Genomic DNA, 18,620 nt, shown 5'->3' with positions numbered 1-18,620 from the left:
CCACTTATCTTATAGCGGATATTGAGCAAAGATATAGGATAAGCAAATACCCCACATTAAAGCTATTTAGAAATGGAATGATGATGAAAAGAGAGTATAGAGGTCAACGTTCTGTGACAGCAATTGCAGACTATATGAGGCAACAAAGAAGTGATCCAATTCGAACAGTTGAAAGCTTAGAAGAGTTGAAAACAATTGATGTGAGTATGTTGTCATGAAAACCTACTTCAGGTTTTACTTTTTGATTTAAATTATGTCTACTGTAGAAGATGTATTTCAAATTCTTAATTCATTAACAGTCTTTTCTCTAAATACATTAAAGTGCATCTCCACTTTTGCAGCCAAGTTAAGAAAACACTGATTTATCACATGTTATATGTTCCCCTCCTCTCATTCACAAGGTTGCTTCCTCACTGCCATCACTACTGCGAGGCAAGATTCTGAGTTGTTGGTCTTATCCTGTAAAGAACCCTTTCTTGTGCTTTGCAGATACTAAGTTGTCTTGAAGCCTGACACCTCTTTTCTTCCCAAGTTGGTTCCATGCTTCCACTTTAACCAGGATAATGTTCTCCCATCTGTGTCCTGCTCTGTGACATCCCAGGGAGGGTTGCAGTCTACCATGCCGCTACAGCTTCCTTTTGACAAATGGACTCCTTTTTGTAATTCCTGAGGGTCCCCTTAGGCCTTGGAAAACTGCCTGCTTCTTGCTCCACTGTCTGTAGGTGGATTCAACAGCTCATTATTCAAGCCTATAGATTAAGGACAAGGTTTTACCTCTCTACTATGTCACTTAGTGCAAACAGTAAAACGAATCCAAAGCGCCAAACACTGACCGACAATTGAAAATTATGTGCAAGCGAGGATAACTAGGGGTGCTGCCCCACTTCAGCCTGGGAAGCTTCAACACTGTGGGAGAAAACAAAAGAGAAGGGCGCCCACCCTAGTGTAGATGGTTTTTTAATGATAAAAGCTAAAGTACAGGATAAAATCATACTCGCAAAAGTGAATCTGTAAAATCATAAAAGGCAAGCCTTAGTGACATCTGAAACCGGCTGCACAGACACCTGTGTAACAGCACAGGACTCCTTTTGATGATGCATTTCCGGGGCCATGCCCCCTTCGTCAGCACATGTTCTGACAAAGGGGGCGTGGCCCCGGAAACTCGTCATCAAAGGAGTCCTGTGCTGTTAGGTGTCTGTGCAGCTGTTTTCGGATTTAGCTTTTATCATTAAAAAACCATCTACACCAGGGTGGGCGCCCTATGTCATTTAGTGCTTCACAGGCATTTTAGCACCATGCATCTGTTTCTTCTCAGATCTGTTAGGCTGCCACCTGGCCTTCTGTTCACAAGTTTGTCAAAGTTTTACAGCTGCATGTTCAGATCTCATCTGATGCCAGCTTCGGCTGTAAGGTTCTTAAGAGCTGTCACTGTTTGTCTGTTGCCATGCAACGACTTGCCGTGGGGTCCATTACACCAAGTAAAATCCAGCAATGTGTGCATTTCATCGCAGTGCCAACTACACTGAAGTGTGAATGGTTCACATAGAAAACTATTTTTCTGTTTCTTAGAAGTCACCAGGGTTCATGCCGTGCAACACAGTGCAATTTACACCATTTTTTGAACAGACTAAGGTTGGGCCCACACTGCCATGCTGCATTAGCTGCCTAACGCACCAAAAAAGGTGTGGGTTGCATTTTTGGCTGCACTGATCAGGCATATAAATGAGTACCCTACTATATAGTTTCATGCTGTTAAACACCCAATGAGTCATTGTTCTGGACTTGAAATGGGTTAGACTGACGCTCTCGTACATTATATTTCTTTTTTTTTTTTTAGACTTGTTTCATGTTAAAACCAAAAAAAACACCTATGTTTCAGAAAAAGCTATTCACTATCACTTTTTATTTTCACATTGTAGCGCAGTAAAAGAACAATAATTGGATTTTTTGAATCAAAAGAGTCTGACAACTACCGAACATTTGCGAAAGTGGCAAACATTTTACATGATGACTGTGTCTTTCTTTCTGCATTTGGGTAAGCATTGTTTGTCAATTGTGTGTTTAGTTGCCTGTATAGAATGATTATATATTTCTAACCTGTTGATATTGTTTCTATTCTTCAGCAAGCGCTAAATAACTTTTTTTTTCTCTTAGGGAAATTGCAAAACCTGAGCGATATAGTGGAGATAATGTAATTTACAGACCAAATGGGGTAAGTTTTTGTTATTTTGAGCAATGATCTTCACTGGTCTGAAGAATTATTTCCAGAACACAACATCAAAGATTACTTGATATATTTTCTGAGATGTATGTAAATCATGTAGGGTTAGATGTTAAAGGGTATCTTGAATTTAAAATATTTTAAGCCATTACTGAAGGTAGCCATGAAGTGGCAGATCATTTATCAAACATGAGATGTGCCATCTGCATGTTGTCTTCACAATCACCTTATCTATTTATTTTTAATCAAAAATAGTTTGTCAAACTGATGTTTTAAATCGGTTTTGGTTTTTCTACAAGATATGCAATCTTTTGTTTTAAACCTAATATTTTAATACAAAGTTCCCAAAGCACGTTAGAGAAACTATAGCTAGAGTTGTCTTCTTTGACCATAAGAGACGGTGTGGGGGGGAATTTTACTAAAACTGGAGCAGGCAGAATCTGGAACAGCTGTTCACAACAATCAATTGGCTTCAATTTTCAGCTTGTTTAGTTAAGCTTTGAAAATGAAAGATAGACGCTTATTGGTTCCTATGCAGAGTTGGTCCAGATTCTGTCTGCTCCAGTTTTAGTAAATTCCCTTCTTTGTCTGTTTTGAAGATTTTGCTGGGGCAAAGGAAGGAGGAGTGAGAGAGAGATGAGTAACTGCTCTGATTCATTCACTTGTGTGTAAACTGCAGCTTGAGTACTGTTCTGTGAACAGGTTGTTTTTTTTGTCCCTCAGCAAAGCATGAAAGGAAGTTAAGAATTAAAGCATGAATCACCTTACGATTCACTCACTGTGTACAGAGAAAGAAATCATTTTTAAAGGCACTTTTTTTTTTTTTTTTTTACATTTTTGTCAGTTTGTCAGCCTATAATATTAAACATGGGCAAAGTTATCCAGCAAAACATTGCATCAAATTAAAGCTTTATGTTCTTAGATAATAACAATTATTTAGATTAGTCATGGAGTTAATGTCAAGTGTTGCAACACACACCGATGCTGCTAAATTCAGTTTAGGCATGCATGCATTACAGAGTTACATAGTATTTGAGGTTGAATAAGTGTGTGTGCGCGTGTGTGCGCATATGAGTCCCTGTGTGGTCTCAGTCTTTAGGAGTACCTGTACCCCTGTATGTTCTGGTCTCTGAGGAAGGTATCTAATTGATTTTTGAATGATTCAATACTCTGACATTTAACCACTCTGACTGAAAAGAAGCCCCTACACCCTTTTTATGGATAAATCTTTTCTCCACCAATTTTAGGTGGTGGCCTTTAGTCTTTGTTAGGGAGTTTACAGTAAAAAGTTTATTGCTGATGTTGCTCCAGTGTGAATTAGTTTAAATTTAGCAACCTTCTCTCATAGCTTTGATCCTCAAGCCCCTTAATTAGTTTAGTTGCCCTTCTCTGGACTCTCTTCAGCTCCAGGACATCCCTTCTTTGCAAAACTTAAGCGCATGCTCAAGATGAGGCCGAACCAGTGATCTATAAAGTGCCAACATTATTGCTTTGTCTCTACAGAACATTCCCTTTTTAATACAAGACAGTACTCTGCTAGCTTTGTTTGCCACAGCCTGGCATTGTGTGCTGTTCAATCTGTGATCAACTATGACCCCCCCCAAATCTTTTTTAATTTCTGAGTTCCCTAGTGGAGCACCCATTGATGACCTTTGGTCACGAAAGAGTTAAACCCAAAGGTCAGCATAACATCAGCGAAGGTAGGCAATACTAGCCCCCAAATTTCTTATTTAAAAAAATGGCCACCAGATCAGTGTTGGGGGAGGGGAGTGATTTTCCAAATGTTTAGGATTGAAAACTCTTCACCAAAAATAGTTTTAGCTTTCACCAGGTTTTTGAAATTATGCTGTTTGCTGTCTGCTTTAGCTACCATAAATATAGACCTTTTGCGTTCTCATTTTCTGAGATTTTGTTTTCCTTCTAATAAAACTTACTGTATCGAAATAATTCCTTTTTGCAGGAAAACGCTCCTGATATGGTATATTTGGGTTCGCTCACCAACTTTGACCTCACTTATGCTTGGACCCAAGATAAATGTGTGCCTCTTGTGCGAGAAATAACATTTGAAAATGGAGAAGTAAGTGGGCTTTGATTATTTTTACATTAGAGTAGGGAAACCTCTGAACTCCAGGCATATATTAAGAACACAAATTACTGCGGCTCTCAAATCATTAACTATAATATATGCAAGTAGCTGAATTTGACTTGGAATCAGCCACTTGCAGCCCCTTGTACAGCAGGACTCGGACTGGGAGAGCAGCACAAGGAGCCATTTAGGTGAGCTGCATGCAGATATGCTGGCACAAGAAGAGAGCGGAGAGATTATCTCATTAGTCTGCTACTTCTCCTTTGCTTTCCAATCACAGGCTTCAGCAGGGAGGTTCCAGCAGCAGGTTCGTTAATTGTGATGTCATCCGCCTGATTTTTTTCAGCGTGACAAAGCTGTATAAAACTGAGGACCAAATGGATAGAAACGCAAATCCTTCAGCAGGTCAAATGACTCCCATTTATGTATTTCAAGTGTTTCAGGTTTATTTCATTCTGGAGTCTTAAATACTGGTTGCACCTTAGATGCTGCACATTGGGTTCTGGGTCAATGCCATATTTACCAAGTAATTTGTCAAAGATAAATTCCTCATGGTCCAGGTCAGTTTAATCTCTGGTGGCGATGTGTAGTTGGGTTACACTGCACAATGCTGTTTTAAAACTTCTTTACCCATCTGCCCATACAACCCATGTTAGAAAATAACTGCGTTTGGCATTTAATGCATGTTGAAAAATGTCAAACTACATTATACAAACAAACAAAAAAAAAGAAAATGCCTTCTGTACAAGCGGCATACTTTCATAGATATTCCTGGGGTTGATTGGAAAGGTGGCAAAGCCATGAACACTAGGGATGCACCGATATATCGGCACCGAAACATATCGGCCGAAAATGGCACTTTTGGCATAATGCCGATAGAGCCATGTTTCGGCCGATACATCGGCGCATCCCTGGTTTCTTTTCTCCCCGCCGGCCGCTGTTCCAGCGAGGAGAAAAGAAAGTGACAGCCGGCCTAGCATTGGCCTGGATGGGAAGGGGGTTTAACACCGCGAATGTCAACTGGTTAAAAAATTGAAAAAATAAAAAACATTTTTGGTTTCGGCCTGACATTTTTGTTTCGGTTTTAAAATTTCCATTTCGGTGCACCTCCATTTCGGTGAACACTGTTAAAATGTGTCATGTTGAATTTGGTCACTGTCCTTTTGTTGAGCATTTTTTAATGTTGTACAATATTTTGTTCAGGAGCTAACAGAGGAAGGACTTCCCTTTCTTATACTTTTCCATTTGAAAGATGACACTGAAAGTCTAGAAAAATTCCAACAAGAAGTTGCACGACAGCTAATTAGTGAAAAAGGTAGGTTTTCTCTTTGTTTCTTAATGCTGCGGTTAAACGGTCTTCAATTTGAATGACAATACACTTTGTAAATACATTTCAAAACTATTGAATAAATTAAAAAGTTGGAAATGGCTTTAAATGTTGAGCTAAAACGGTGCTAAATACCACCAATCGGGTAGTTCTTCTTCCATTCCTTGAAGTAGAACATCAGCTTCTACCATGTTTACCAGTCATGTACACATGGAAATATAGGATGTATAGAATGTGTCGCCTCCACAACGGTAAGTGCATTATGTGTCAACTAATTCTTGTTACCTACCATGAACCAGTCAGGTTCCCACTGTAAATTCTGCATTCTAAATCTCAAAAGTAAACCGGGATTGTGATTTTGCTTGCTATAAACAACAGGACAATTTCCTGTTTGCACAGCTTTCCTGGCAGTTTAAATGTTGACACACATTTCATATGTCTCCCTCAGAGGATACTGTGATGTGGTTATGTTATAAAGATAATTTTTATTTGCAGTCGGAAATCTGAAAAAATTAAACTAAAATCTACTTCTAAGTTTTATTCATGTGGATTTTTTTCTTTTTGTTGCTATGCCATGACTTATACAGGTAAAAATATATTTTAATCTTTGAAATGCCTGTAATGATAGTATTCCATCTATGAATTAATATGTTGTATTTCACTTTCTTTTATGTTTACATGAAGATCAGCAAAAAATATGACCGTCAAATCTCAGTGCTTTTAGTTTCACCCAACCCCTGTTACTATCCTTGGCCTGCATCCATGTGTGGGGAAAAATATCATGGGATATGAATGTTATCTTTTTTTTTTTTTTATATACTGAATACTATTATTACATATATGCATACAGCTATCAGAATGCAGTGATTTTTGTGTTTTTAAAGATATATTTATTGCACAGCAATAGACCCAGGGAGTGAAGTGGTTTTCTTGCATAAATTAGTTGATTTCTGGCAAATGACAGATCACCAGTTGGGAATCTTTGGCTTCCAGCACCTATACATTTATCTTGAGTGTTATTATCAGTCTGATATATGTAAGTGTATAATGCATATGAATGGGCCCACTAATGTAGATCTAGGTCAGATGGAAGATCATTCATTACTGTAATTAATCCTCTACCAACGCCCCCCCCCAAAAAAAACAACTTCAACCAAATATCTTGGATATACCTTGCATGCTCATGGCCCCACAGTGCCCTCTGTCCAGTGATGTTGCTGGCACTCTGTTCTTCTAAATTGCACAAAATGTCATATTCAGCAATCTTCCATGGGATTTTTGTTTTAAATAAAATTGTACCCATTTAACACCTTTTTTTTTTTTTTTTTTTTTGTTTTTGCTTTTTTTTGTTTAAAGCATATCTCATATATTGTACATTACCAGTTGTTAGACTTGATGTTTGCATTAGTTTTTCAGGCTTTTTGTCAGTTTTCATCTGGTGATTTTTACCAGTACCACATGTCCTTTCTTAGGAAGGCAATGCTCATTTACTGTACTGTATCTGTTGAGGAACACTGTTGTCACCCTAGGAATTAAGTGCAGAAGCCTCTTCCTTTCCTTTTTGTGACATTGATTTAAAATAAATATAAATAACTTTGCCAGGGTTTACACTAGAAATGTAATTTCAGCGTTATAAACGGGGCATAATGCAGGATAAAACTTTTAACATAAGTTAACCTTAATTATTTTAAAACTGGTTAAACTGGACAGATTGTATTTTAGAATTTTATGTCTCTTGAATTAATAGTAAATTATATTTTGTTTGCACTACTGCCAAATGAAACCTTTGTCTCCAAACAATGATATCTGTCTTGGATTGCAAACCATGACGCTGTTCTTGCCAAATGAAAGACTGTAGCTAAAATGTCAACATTGCTTTGGTCCATAAAGGATATACAGGTGCTGGGGTAAATTTAATTTTCTCATTTGGCTTTTTGTACTACATTTTCACAGTTACAGTGCTTATTCAGATTTATAAGATATCTGTAGTCAGCCTCCCCAACCAACAGCTGCTGAAATATAATTTCAGTCCTGTCAGATGTGATGATGACGGATGTGAGAGAGGAGTTTTCCACAATCATTGGCAGTAGTAACTTTCATATGTAACCAATACATATAACTGCCCCGTGTGTAAAGTTATACTCTACATTTAGAAACAAGGTTTCTAACCCATTAGAATGGAAATACAACCAATATGCCTCAGTTATGGAAAGAGTGCAGAAGAGTTAGAACCTCTGTTAAGTTTTACTGCTGTCTGTGACCTTATTGGTCAGATTTCCCTTCCTATTATTCCTAATGATCAAACAAGAAGTGAGAATCTTCCTAATGAGACGCAGACAGCAATACAAATCTGACAGAAATTCTAGCCCTTCCTTTCATTGTTGTCTGCTTCCCCACTGGAGTAGTTTCCCTACTACATTCCCCAGTGACCACACAGGATCTTAGGGTAAATTTTTCATAGCTGGGACAGTCATTAAAATCCCAACAGAGCTTCTTGCCCTTCTCCACACCATTCAAACTAACTAAATACAGGTTTTGGCCGAGGTTTCACATTAATCACTTTAATGCTCACTGATAATATTATGTTGATCTCTAGGAATGCAACGATACCGGTTTTTCAGTATCGAGTACCAATTATTTATTTATTTTTTGGTACTCAACGATAGCGATGCCGCGTGTCCCGATTATCAGGAAGTCGGGCGGCGGATCATGACCCGTTGCCTGGCTTCCTGATTGCCTGGGAAAACGTTGTCCTATCGAAAGAAAACCAGCTTCACTTGCTGAGGCTGCCTGGCTTCCTGACCAATCAGGGTCACGAGGTGCCGTCCGGCTACCCGATTGGTTAGGAAGCTGGCTTCCTAGCCAATCAGGGAGGCGAGTCACGTCGGGCAGCACGTCATGACCCGGCTTTCTGATTGGCTAGCAAGCTGGCTTCACCTGTTCCTAGGCAGGCTGGCTTCCTGACCAATCAGTAAGCCTGGAGTCGGGTCATTACGTCCTGCTCGGCTTCCTGATTGGTTAGGAAGTCAGGCTGCCTAGCAACAAGTGAACAACCCAGCTTCCTGATTGGAAAGAAAGCCGGCTCCATGCTCACTCGACACTGCCAATCAGAGGGAAACCTCCCTCTGACCAGAAGTTCCGATATCAGAGGTAAGTATCGGAGCATTTGGGCGAGTAAGAGTATTCACCCAAATACTTGGTATTGACATCATTGTCCATTAAAAGGACTCATTCATTTTAACTTATGGAGTGCTGGTGACCTATTTTCTTCAATCTTGTGTTTTGCACGGTGCCACTTCGAGCACCATTTATTTGATTGTTGGCCGGGACTGCTGAAAGGTGTGCGGAGGGCACCTCCATCAATTGCATCGTTATTGGCAAGCTCTGTCACATGTTAGTCACTCGTCAGCAAGTTAGTTTGCAGCTGACCACAGGGCTTTTTTTTCTAGACTAGCGGCTGAACAGAGCAGCATGTGAGTGAGAAAAGGTGAGCATATGCTGCTGGGGTGAGGAAAAGGAAGAGTTAAGTGACCCTTTTAGCTTGCCCTGCATGATCACTTATTAAATGCACACGTTTAGCAGCAAAATCTCCCAAGAAATAATGTTATATGTGTTGGCAAAAATATTTTATGTTGTCAACAATGTTGCAAATGGAATTGTTAGGTTAATATGTCTTACGATCACCTAGGGCCATCCATGCATTTTTCAATTCTTTTCTCTTGAGCCTTTTTTCTTTCTCTTATTTTTTTTTTCCACAACCCTTTTTTGTTACTTTTATGATATTTTTTTTATTCATTAAAGTTTTGCTTTTTCCAGTGTTTGGATGTGTGAAACATTCATAGGGCCTCATTCACATGTCTGAATAGGTCCAAATAGCAGATTCCTGGTAGCTGGAATCCTAAATGTATGCGAATAACTGCAGGCCAGGAAGCCCGTACAAAGCAATGACAAGCCCACAGGAAGCACAGGTGTTTGCATGAATCCGCACATCCAGCGCTTATCCGTGGCCAGATATCCAGCCCAGGACACAGGCAGATTGCATCCAGGGCTGTTCATCTGTCCATAGCCGCAGGTATCCACTGGATGTGCAGATACATGTGAGGAGCTGTGGCTCCTGTCAGCCTGTCCTTGCTTTGTACGGACTTCCCAACCACATCAGTTTGCATACACCTTCTAGACATGAACATATTTGCTACAGCATTCTGCTATTGGCGACAGGTAAGTCGCCAGGATCGCTTCTGTTGTAAAGCCGACAGTCGGCTCTACAAGTTTAAACAGAGTCCCGGCGGCAAAAGTCGCCGGGAGTCTGTTTAAACAGCCCCGATGCTGGCGACGTACACTGTACGTCGTCAGTCACGAAGGGGTTAAACTGCCACCATTAAAAATAATCTATTTCCCCAGTGTGATGGGGGTTTCCATGCAGTAGAGAGGTACACTGTAAGTTACTGAAGTGGGAAGGGGACTTTGTTGTATACCTGGTTTTCATTAGAAGGGATGGGGAAGGTAAGGAAGCAATCACCACTGGCAGCTGCTGGTGCTGTCTAAAGGTGCCCATACACCTTACGATTATCGTACGTTAATCGTATGCAATCGACTTTTTGTACGGCAGTGGTAACGTGTGAATGTAGTGACCGACCGATAGTACTGTACAATCATACGACTTTAGACGGCCAAGCATGTTTGAAAACTTTGGTCGATCGTACGATGTTCGCATGGTTGGTGGCATGGTTGGTGGCGTTTCCGTCCGTCAAAAGTCGTACGATTTAACACTGCTCATGCGCAAACGAAAATAAGTGCGGTTGATTATCGCAATTCGTCCAGGTGTTTTTTTTTTTTTAACTACCGCTGATTGAACCTTGCGATAATCGGGGCAGGATGGGGCCGTCGTACGAAAATCGTACGACTGTTCGATCATCAAAGTTTCGTCTGATAATCGTAAGGTGTATGGGCACCCTAAAGGTGCCCATACACTGTACGGTTATTGTACGAGAATCACGGGAAATCCCGCGATCGTATGATAATCGTACAGTGTATGGAAGGCGTGCGACCGTTACTACTGTACGGTCGCACGTTTTCCGTTGAACAAGCATGCTTGAAAACCCGCCGAGAATCGTACGATTCTCGGCGGGTTAGTGGCCTGCTTGTTCGACAACTGCCGAACGGGCCGGTGTGCGCGCCGGTGTGCCCGTTTTACAGTGATCGGAAGCCCGCCCCTCACTTTCAATGATCGCAAGTACGATCTGCCCGTCCAAGATGGGCAGATCGTACGAGCTTTTAACAAGCTTACGACCATCGCAAGAGAAAAGTCTTGCGATGGTCGTAAGGTGTATGGGCACATTTAGACGTTTTTATATTAACCGGACACTGGGACTTGTACCAGCTGGCCAGTACTAAAACACATTTGAAAACATTAATGGGTAATATGCTTTAACTATTGCTGAGACAAAACCTTACTGTTACGGATGTACGCGTGTAAACCTGCCTTTAACAAGATTCTAAAACAAGACTTTCAGCCCACTGTGCCGGGAACTAAATCTGCATTTGGGCAAGGCAGTATATACATATGACTCACACGTGTAGAGAGAATTGTGTCAACAGCACTCGCCCTTTGCATACAGCTAAAGCTTATTACTACAATGCTTCTCATCCAGTATGGTATTTTTTTATTTGGGCATAAAATATATACAATTTTACTGTACATTGTACTTTTTGTGGCATCCCATATGTTTTGAACTGCTTAATTGTATTTTATTTATACATTTATGGTTCATTAAAACATTGCCTGGCATCTTCATGAAATGCTTTACTCACTAAAACTATTGTTTATTTTTTGAAGGCACAATAAACTTCCTACATGCGGACTGTGACAAGTTCAGACACCCTCTTTTACATATTCAGAAGAGTCCTTCAGATTGCCCTGTAATAGCAATTGATAGTTTTAGGCACATGTATGTTTTTTCCGATTTTAAAGATTTATCGTAAGTATATTTTTTTGATACTTTTTTTTTTTCATAAAATTATTCCATAATGAATATTATTTGGTGGTCAGACAATTGGTATTCGTCCAAGAGCTCTGCGTTTTTGGTCTTCATCAGATTTAAAGTGCATCTCTACTTTTGCAGATGAACATAGGAAAACCCCTCTCTTTGTTTGTGTTCCTATTCACACAGCTTACCCAAAAATAATTTTTAACAAATATTTCTCACCTTTTAGATGTCTCTGTATAGCTGGCCTTTGGAGATTCTATGTATAATTTCACAATGGCAAGAAACTTTGGCTGGCCATAGAAAGACTTGGGACATGCTGAGTTTCCTGTCATTAACATACAATACTTCTAGATCTTTAACCCTTTGTTAGGACGGACAGTGATCAAATCTGGTCTACAACTTATGAGATCTTCCAGCATGTACAGACAAGGTTATTTAGGTTAAACATTACCTTCCCCACCTCCCATGCATTCCAAAAGGAAAATTTGGTTTAGAAATTTTATGTGACAAATATAAAATAGGTGTTTTTCCTAATTTTTAAACTTTTTTTTTTTCCCCCCTCCATTTTGGATAGAGGAACTGTTTAACCCTTTCGCTGCCAAGCCCTCGAACGCGTTAACTTTAGCTGGCCACACAGTTTTTGTAATTTCCCCCCCCAAGCCATATATTTTCTGAAGGCACAGGCCTGCTAGAATAAAAAGATGGTGCTACTAACTTTGTAGGTCCTGCAATAACTGCGCAAATGTTTATCATATCAATATTAAACCAATAAAAATACACAATAAATAGATCAAAGCGCACTAAAATCAGTATCTGTGCACAAAAAAATAAATTTTCCGCCTAAATCTAAAAGCTAAAACTGTATTGAGTTCATAACCATTTGTAAATTTTAAATTGTGCCTTTTTGCGAAGCGGTAAATAAGCAACTTATGTTAAAAATTGTTTGTGCACTGTGGTGGTGTGTATGTGTTGTGATAAAATGATACAAGCGTACATTTAACACAGCGTGTCACAACGCTCGGCAATGTAACACTTTCCCATGCACTGCCACAGTTAAATTAATGTTATTTTAAAAATCAAGCACTGCAATGCATTCCAACAATGTACTGCAGTCTAAACAGATGCCTGACATTTCCTTTTTAAATAGAAAAAGAAATTGAGGACACAGAATCCTCCATCTCTTTTTCTGCAGCTTCTGTTCTAAATGAATGGAAAGCACTCAGTACAGAGCCTTTTCATTCATCCCATTCATAAAATATTTACTATCAACCAGTTTTCTGAATAGGTAGAAGCCTCTGTAGTGAGTGCTTCTCCCCATTGCAAACTCATGAATGAACAGAAAGTGATGTAAAGCACTTCCGGTTCGTTCATAACTGGGGATACATAGCTCGTTTACCAACACTGTTGAGTGATCAGCTGAAACTGATGGATCCCCGCTGCCTCAACCCATAGAGGTGGCGGAGAGCAGCAGGGATCCGAGGAGAAGCATGGAGCGGATCCAGGTGGGGAGAAGATGACAGGTGTCGGCTGGGGGGGAAGGGGTGCCGCCCGGAATTTTTGTTAATAGTTATCAGCAGCTGATTGCTATTATTTTATAGGGGAGAGTCAGGAGAGCCCTTCTGGTATACGTTCATGGTCACTAAAGCAACCATGAGCTTATAGCAGAAGGGTAAAGGCCACCAACGTATGGCATACTGAGGTAAATCAGGCAATGAGGCAAACTAAACAGCTGCAAGGTCCTAAGAGCGCCAGCCTAATTAGAGAGCTGCCCGGTGGAGGTGAGGGCCCAGTGAGATGCAGTCTAGCTGGCTTTGAACAGCACGTGGAGGAGAAGCAGTGGGTGGCTACAGGCTGGCCATAGCATGTGATCTGATGGTGGGATGTCCCAGAAGCAGGCTGGAGACTGCGCTGTATCCTGTTGGTACTGATGGCACTTTGAGCTGCAGGTAAGAGGAGCAGCACATGTATGCAGGGAAAGGGATTCTACTCAGTCCTCCTGAGACCCTGCACAGCCCACCATAGACCCCACACAGCTCACCATAAACCCTACACAGCTCTCCTGAGAATTTGTGCGCTGTATCCAGTGACTGACAGGTTGCGCAAAATGTCAAAACAGGATGGGGTGGGACAAATTTAGATTGAGGGTGCCCGAGTTTAGTCTTGCCTAGGGCAGCACAAAACCAAAATACATCACTGATGTCGGTGGCAGCGAAAGGGTTAAACAGCGATCAGGTTCTTCTTCTTTTTTTAATTTTTTTAACTTTCTGTGAGCCACGTGGGGAACTTTTCTTTTAACTTCAAGTGAGTGGAAATCTTCCCAAACGCAGGGGGAAATTCCTTCTTATGCAGTTGTCACAGAAACAATGTGTCTCAATTGGAACTTTTGCCCTCCTGAAAAATTCCTGTTTTGGGGGCAACTAAAAATGTGGGATTGTACCTCACTTTCCATCCCACTGACAATGATCACCAGGACAAAGAGCTTGCATCTCCCCAGACAAATAAAACCACACTATTCTCACCAAAGCTAAAAAAAACTTTTGGACTTACAGAAATTTTAACTGTTGGTTGAGAGAATAACATTGATTTCAGTGTGCTGCACGTGAGGTTACTAACAAAATTTATTTAAATCCATGTAGCCAAAACTTTGTCTATAATTGATTGTTAGTCAAATCTGTTTGCTCACCTATGAAAATAGGTGAGACTGAATCTTTATGATAGCCCCAGGAGACAATGCAGTGTGTTGCTATATACTTGAAAAGTTGGCTAAGGCTAGCCATACACACACAGATAAATAGAATAGATTCTTCCTTCCATGCTGTTTAGCCAGTAAAGTAGCTTATAGCCTACTTTTAATGGACATATACTGCCAATATGAAGCAGATGAACACAGTTGAAGTAGAAGTGAATATTGACTGTACAGTTCTTTTTTATCCATTTATAGTCATTTAATAAATCATAATAAAAATGTATGTTGTAAAAAGGTATCCTATCTAATATATGTACAAGGTACCTAAAAGTCCCATATAGGCTCATTTTTATGTACTTTTTATTAGCCATCAAAAATTGTCTGTGTCTCGTCTAAAACTAGTGCCACTTCTAGAGGCTGGACTTTGTGACTAAGCCCCATCAAGTGCCCTTTCATCCATCAGTGAGAGTGCTCTTACTGACCAATTAGGCAGGAGGGTGGTAGATGGTTGGCTTACCTTTTGGACCTGTGTCCTTAATAACACAGTGAAACTAGTTTCGGTAAACTACACAGAAGATAGAAAAGTATCGATTTAAAATATCCTATTTCTGGTGCCTGCTTTTGGTCTGGTCTGGGATTATTAAAAAAAAAAAAAATTTGTTTTCTTGGATGCTGGTCTGGTACCTCCCTGAGATATGCACTTACACATAGAAAGTTTATGCGTAGGGGTCAGAGGTGCAAAATCCTGAAATAGAACTTGCAAAGTTTTTGAATTGCCTCTTGATGTCTATAATGATGTGATATACTGTAAATGTTGATGAGTGCAGCATGGTTTTTATGTATCAAATATAACATTATGCACTTTTGGAATAAATATTTTGTCAGGATCTCTGGTAAACTAAAGCAGTTTGTGTTGGATCTACACTCTGGAAAGCTACACAGAGAATTTCACCATGGCCCTGATCCGACTGATGTTGCACCTGGACAGGTATAGTTCAATAAACTGAGACCCCTGAGAGAACAAGTACAGTTGTGTGAAAAAGTGTTGGCCCCCTTCCTGATTTTTCATTGTTTTGCACGTTTGTCACACTTTATGTCTCAGATCATCAAACAAATTTAAATATTAGTCAAAGATAAACACCAGTAAACACAACATGCAGTTTTTAAAGGAAAGTTTTTATTATTAAGGGAAAACAAAATCCAAACCCACAGGGCCCTGTGTGAAAAAGTGTTTGACCCCCGTGTTACATAGTATTTGAGGTTGAATAAAGACATTAGTCCATCAAGTCCAACCTATTAGGATCTCATTCTAGGAGTACCTGTACCCCTGTATATTACCTGTACCCCTGTATATTACGGTCCCTTAAGAAATCGTCCAAAAGTTTCTTGAACAATTCCACATTATTGTTAAAACATAACTTAACTCTGGTTTATCACACCTGAGTTCAATTTCTCTAGCCACACCACACACTTGTTTACTGCCCCATCTTGGCATGGTTCATGAAGTTCTAAAGTGGTAAGTGCCACAAACCATGAAAATATATTTAACATTGATGTTTTTCTGGATATGAAGAAGCCGTTCTTTTAAAAAAATGTAAAATTAATTTACCATTTGTTTTTTTCTTTTAGCAAACTCAAGATGTAGCAAGTGATCCTCCTGAAAGTTCTTTTCAGAAGTTGGCACCAAGTGAATATAGGTACACCATACTGAAAAGGGACCGTGATGAGCTTTAAACACTTAGAACTACCTTGAAGCCTTAACATACCATGATCAAGTTTCAGTACGGCAAATAAAGTTAGCCTATATTTTGATAATTGTATTTTTTATTTGGGATAAACAAACAGTAATGAATGGTTTATTTTTATTTGGTCCCACTGTTTGTAAATATGTTTTGTGTTAGTGGTTTCTCTCTGTACAGACTTTTAAATGGATAGAATACAAATTCAAACCCTGTAAACAAGCAGTCCCGTTTTATAACTCAAATGTGTCATGACAATATCCATGAGCTGATCAATTGCACTCCCCACCCCATTAAATTGGATTTTTTTTTTTTGGGATGTGTTCTGTGAGCTTGTTTTCTTTGTGTTTCTGGGTTACATGTGAGTGAACACAAGATACAATCGTCTAGAATTTCAGGGGAACCCAGTCCAAAATCCGTGCAGGTCTACACAATCGTACATTACACATGCATGTTCAAGTGAAGCCGATGAGCTTTGCAATCGCTGAGAGCTCAACTGCACCTTTTTTGTTTTTACAAAAACAATATTATGATGAGCCTAGATCACGTATTTAATTTGCAATATAAATGCTATACTTTTTTTTTTTCCCACATGGACTTTAAGGTTTTATCATGGTCTGCCCAACTTAACTGTTTTGCTAAAATCATCCAAAAAGGTGGCTGCTGCCTTAATCACTAACTGACCATCCATGCTCCTGTGGGGGATATAAGTACACAGGAATGTACTACCCTATGCTCTACAAGTCTCAGCATTGAGTACACCGGAGGAAACTCGCTTCTTCCTAATATCCCTGTTTATTCCACCCATCTGTCAGCAAGTTGGTGAGGAGATTTAGCAGCATTTACATATTCCCCATTCTACCTACGTAGCCCTGAACAGAAAAGTGATGCAAGCATCTCTGGCATTACACACTTGGGTGAAGCTGAAAATACCCAGTAAACGAGCAACATTCTAACATTCGCATTTTCAAGCAATCTGCCCCCACTCTTTGTTCCACCCATCTTTTAAGCTATTTGGTGGGCTAAACTTCCCTAGGTGCATTGAATTCTGGGACATGTAGAGCACATGAGAGTACTTTCTGTGTACGTTCCTGCACTTGAGCCTGGATGATTTGTTAGAGATAATGTCAGCGGCCTTCATTTTGGTTTACTTTTGCAACAGAGTTAGGTTAGGCAGGTCACAGCAAAATCGTAGTTTATGTGGGAAGAATATGGCATTTATATCGCTGGTGTTATAAGTATGTTAGTCTCGTTACAATAATGGAATTTTGTACTTGCTGTAAAATCCTTTTCTTGGAGACCATTAAGGGACATAGGAATTCAACTAAAGTTGGGTTATACTGCTGCCTAAATGAGGATTGGACACTGGCACACAAAAATTGTTAGCCAGCCTTCATATAACTTTTAGTTTACCGAGCATGCCTTAGTTTTGCGGTAAAGCAGTACCAAGATCATGAACATAAACACCGGGCTGGGACCTGTGCCCTTTTTTTAATGGACTTGAAGAAAAGAGAAAAATAAAAAGGTTTCCGCCGAGGGAAGGGAACACTAATTTGAATCGGAGCAGCTGAGCCGCAAGAACCCACCAAAGACTGGTGGAACAACAACTATTTTCTATATAGGGAAGTAAAGATCCACATGATGTAGCCTGGAAGGAATGGGCTGCAAACAGGAGCCTAAACAAAAAGTGCCTTCTGAAATAACCAGCTGGGCTACAAGGGAAAGCCCTAAGCCTTACACCCCCGACCTCTAGGGTAACGGGACTAGAACTCCATATCAAAAGAGATTGTGTAAAATCTCAACGGCACACCTTTTGGTATAGTGATAATCTTGTCCTTTATTAAAAGAAAACGGGCACCACAACCCGACCTCTCAGGATTCCTTTTCTTAAGGCAAAGAGATCGATGAAATGGATACAATACAACTTTTCTGTAGCATTTTTGCCATGACCACATGTTACCAGTAGAGAGGAACCTGATGCCAGTGAATTTCCCTTTGGGTAAACAGTGCAAGTGAGACTCATAGGGGTTGATTTAGCAAAGGCAAATTCACGTTGCAATAAATTTTTGCCTTAGCTTAGAGAATGTGAAAATTCAAAGGGAATTGCAAAGAATACCCAATCATTTGCAAAGAGAAAAAGAAAATTGTTGCTTGCACATGATTGGATGATGGAGGACACATTCACTAAGCTAAAATTCCCTTGCAAAGTGTACAGCCTATTTTCCTTTTGTAATTCAACCTCTTGGCATCCTCCAGTGCACATTACAGGCTGTCTCTCCTGACAGGAAAGTAAGTAAAGATTTTCAGCCCAGGATAACCTCTACTGCTACCAGCATGCCTTAGTTCTACGGCAAAGCAGTACTGAGACCATAAACAGAGGGCTGAAACTGTGTCCCTCTCTGGATTTCAAGAAAATAATATTATGGTGAGTTGGTATTCTGATAAATAAAGCAGTATGTTCTGCTCAAGGCTGAATATTCTTCCTTTAAATGTCAACTGACCTGACTGCTGTGAAAGGCCTCTTGTATACACTATATAGGCATCACTCAAAATGGATAATATGATGTGGAGCAG

General features: G+C 39.9%; 1 protein-coding gene across 1 annotated transcript in view; it reads left to right on the top strand.

Moving 5' to 3' along the window:
* ERP44 (endoplasmic reticulum protein 44) overlaps positions 1-16,355 on the top strand; it is a 54,495-nt gene extending 38,140 nt beyond the window's left edge. Inside the window, exons 5-12 of the mRNA XM_018568848.1 lie at positions 16-200; positions 1,920-2,035; positions 2,155-2,212; positions 4,182-4,298; positions 5,511-5,622; positions 11,471-11,612; positions 15,193-15,295; positions 15,937-16,355. Coding sequence (XP_018424350.1) covers positions 16-200; positions 1,920-2,035; positions 2,155-2,212; positions 4,182-4,298; positions 5,511-5,622; positions 11,471-11,612; positions 15,193-15,295; positions 15,937-16,041 — 938 coding nt within the window. The 3' untranslated portion in view covers positions 16,042-16,355. The remainder of the gene's footprint in view (positions 1-15; positions 201-1,919; positions 2,036-2,154; positions 2,213-4,181; positions 4,299-5,510; positions 5,623-11,470; positions 11,613-15,192; positions 15,296-15,936) is intronic.
* The last annotated feature ends 2,265 nt before the right edge of the window (positions 16,356-18,620 follow it).

The sequence above is a fragment of the Nanorana parkeri genome, unplaced genomic scaffold, assembly GCF_000935625.1.
Source record: "Nanorana parkeri isolate BGI_ZX_2015 unplaced genomic scaffold, ASM93562v1 scaffold1252, whole genome shotgun sequence".
NCBI classification, from domain to species: domain Eukaryota; kingdom Metazoa; phylum Chordata; class Amphibia; order Anura; family Dicroglossidae; genus Nanorana; species Nanorana parkeri.
This window is presented reverse-complemented; position numbering and strand designations above follow the sequence as displayed.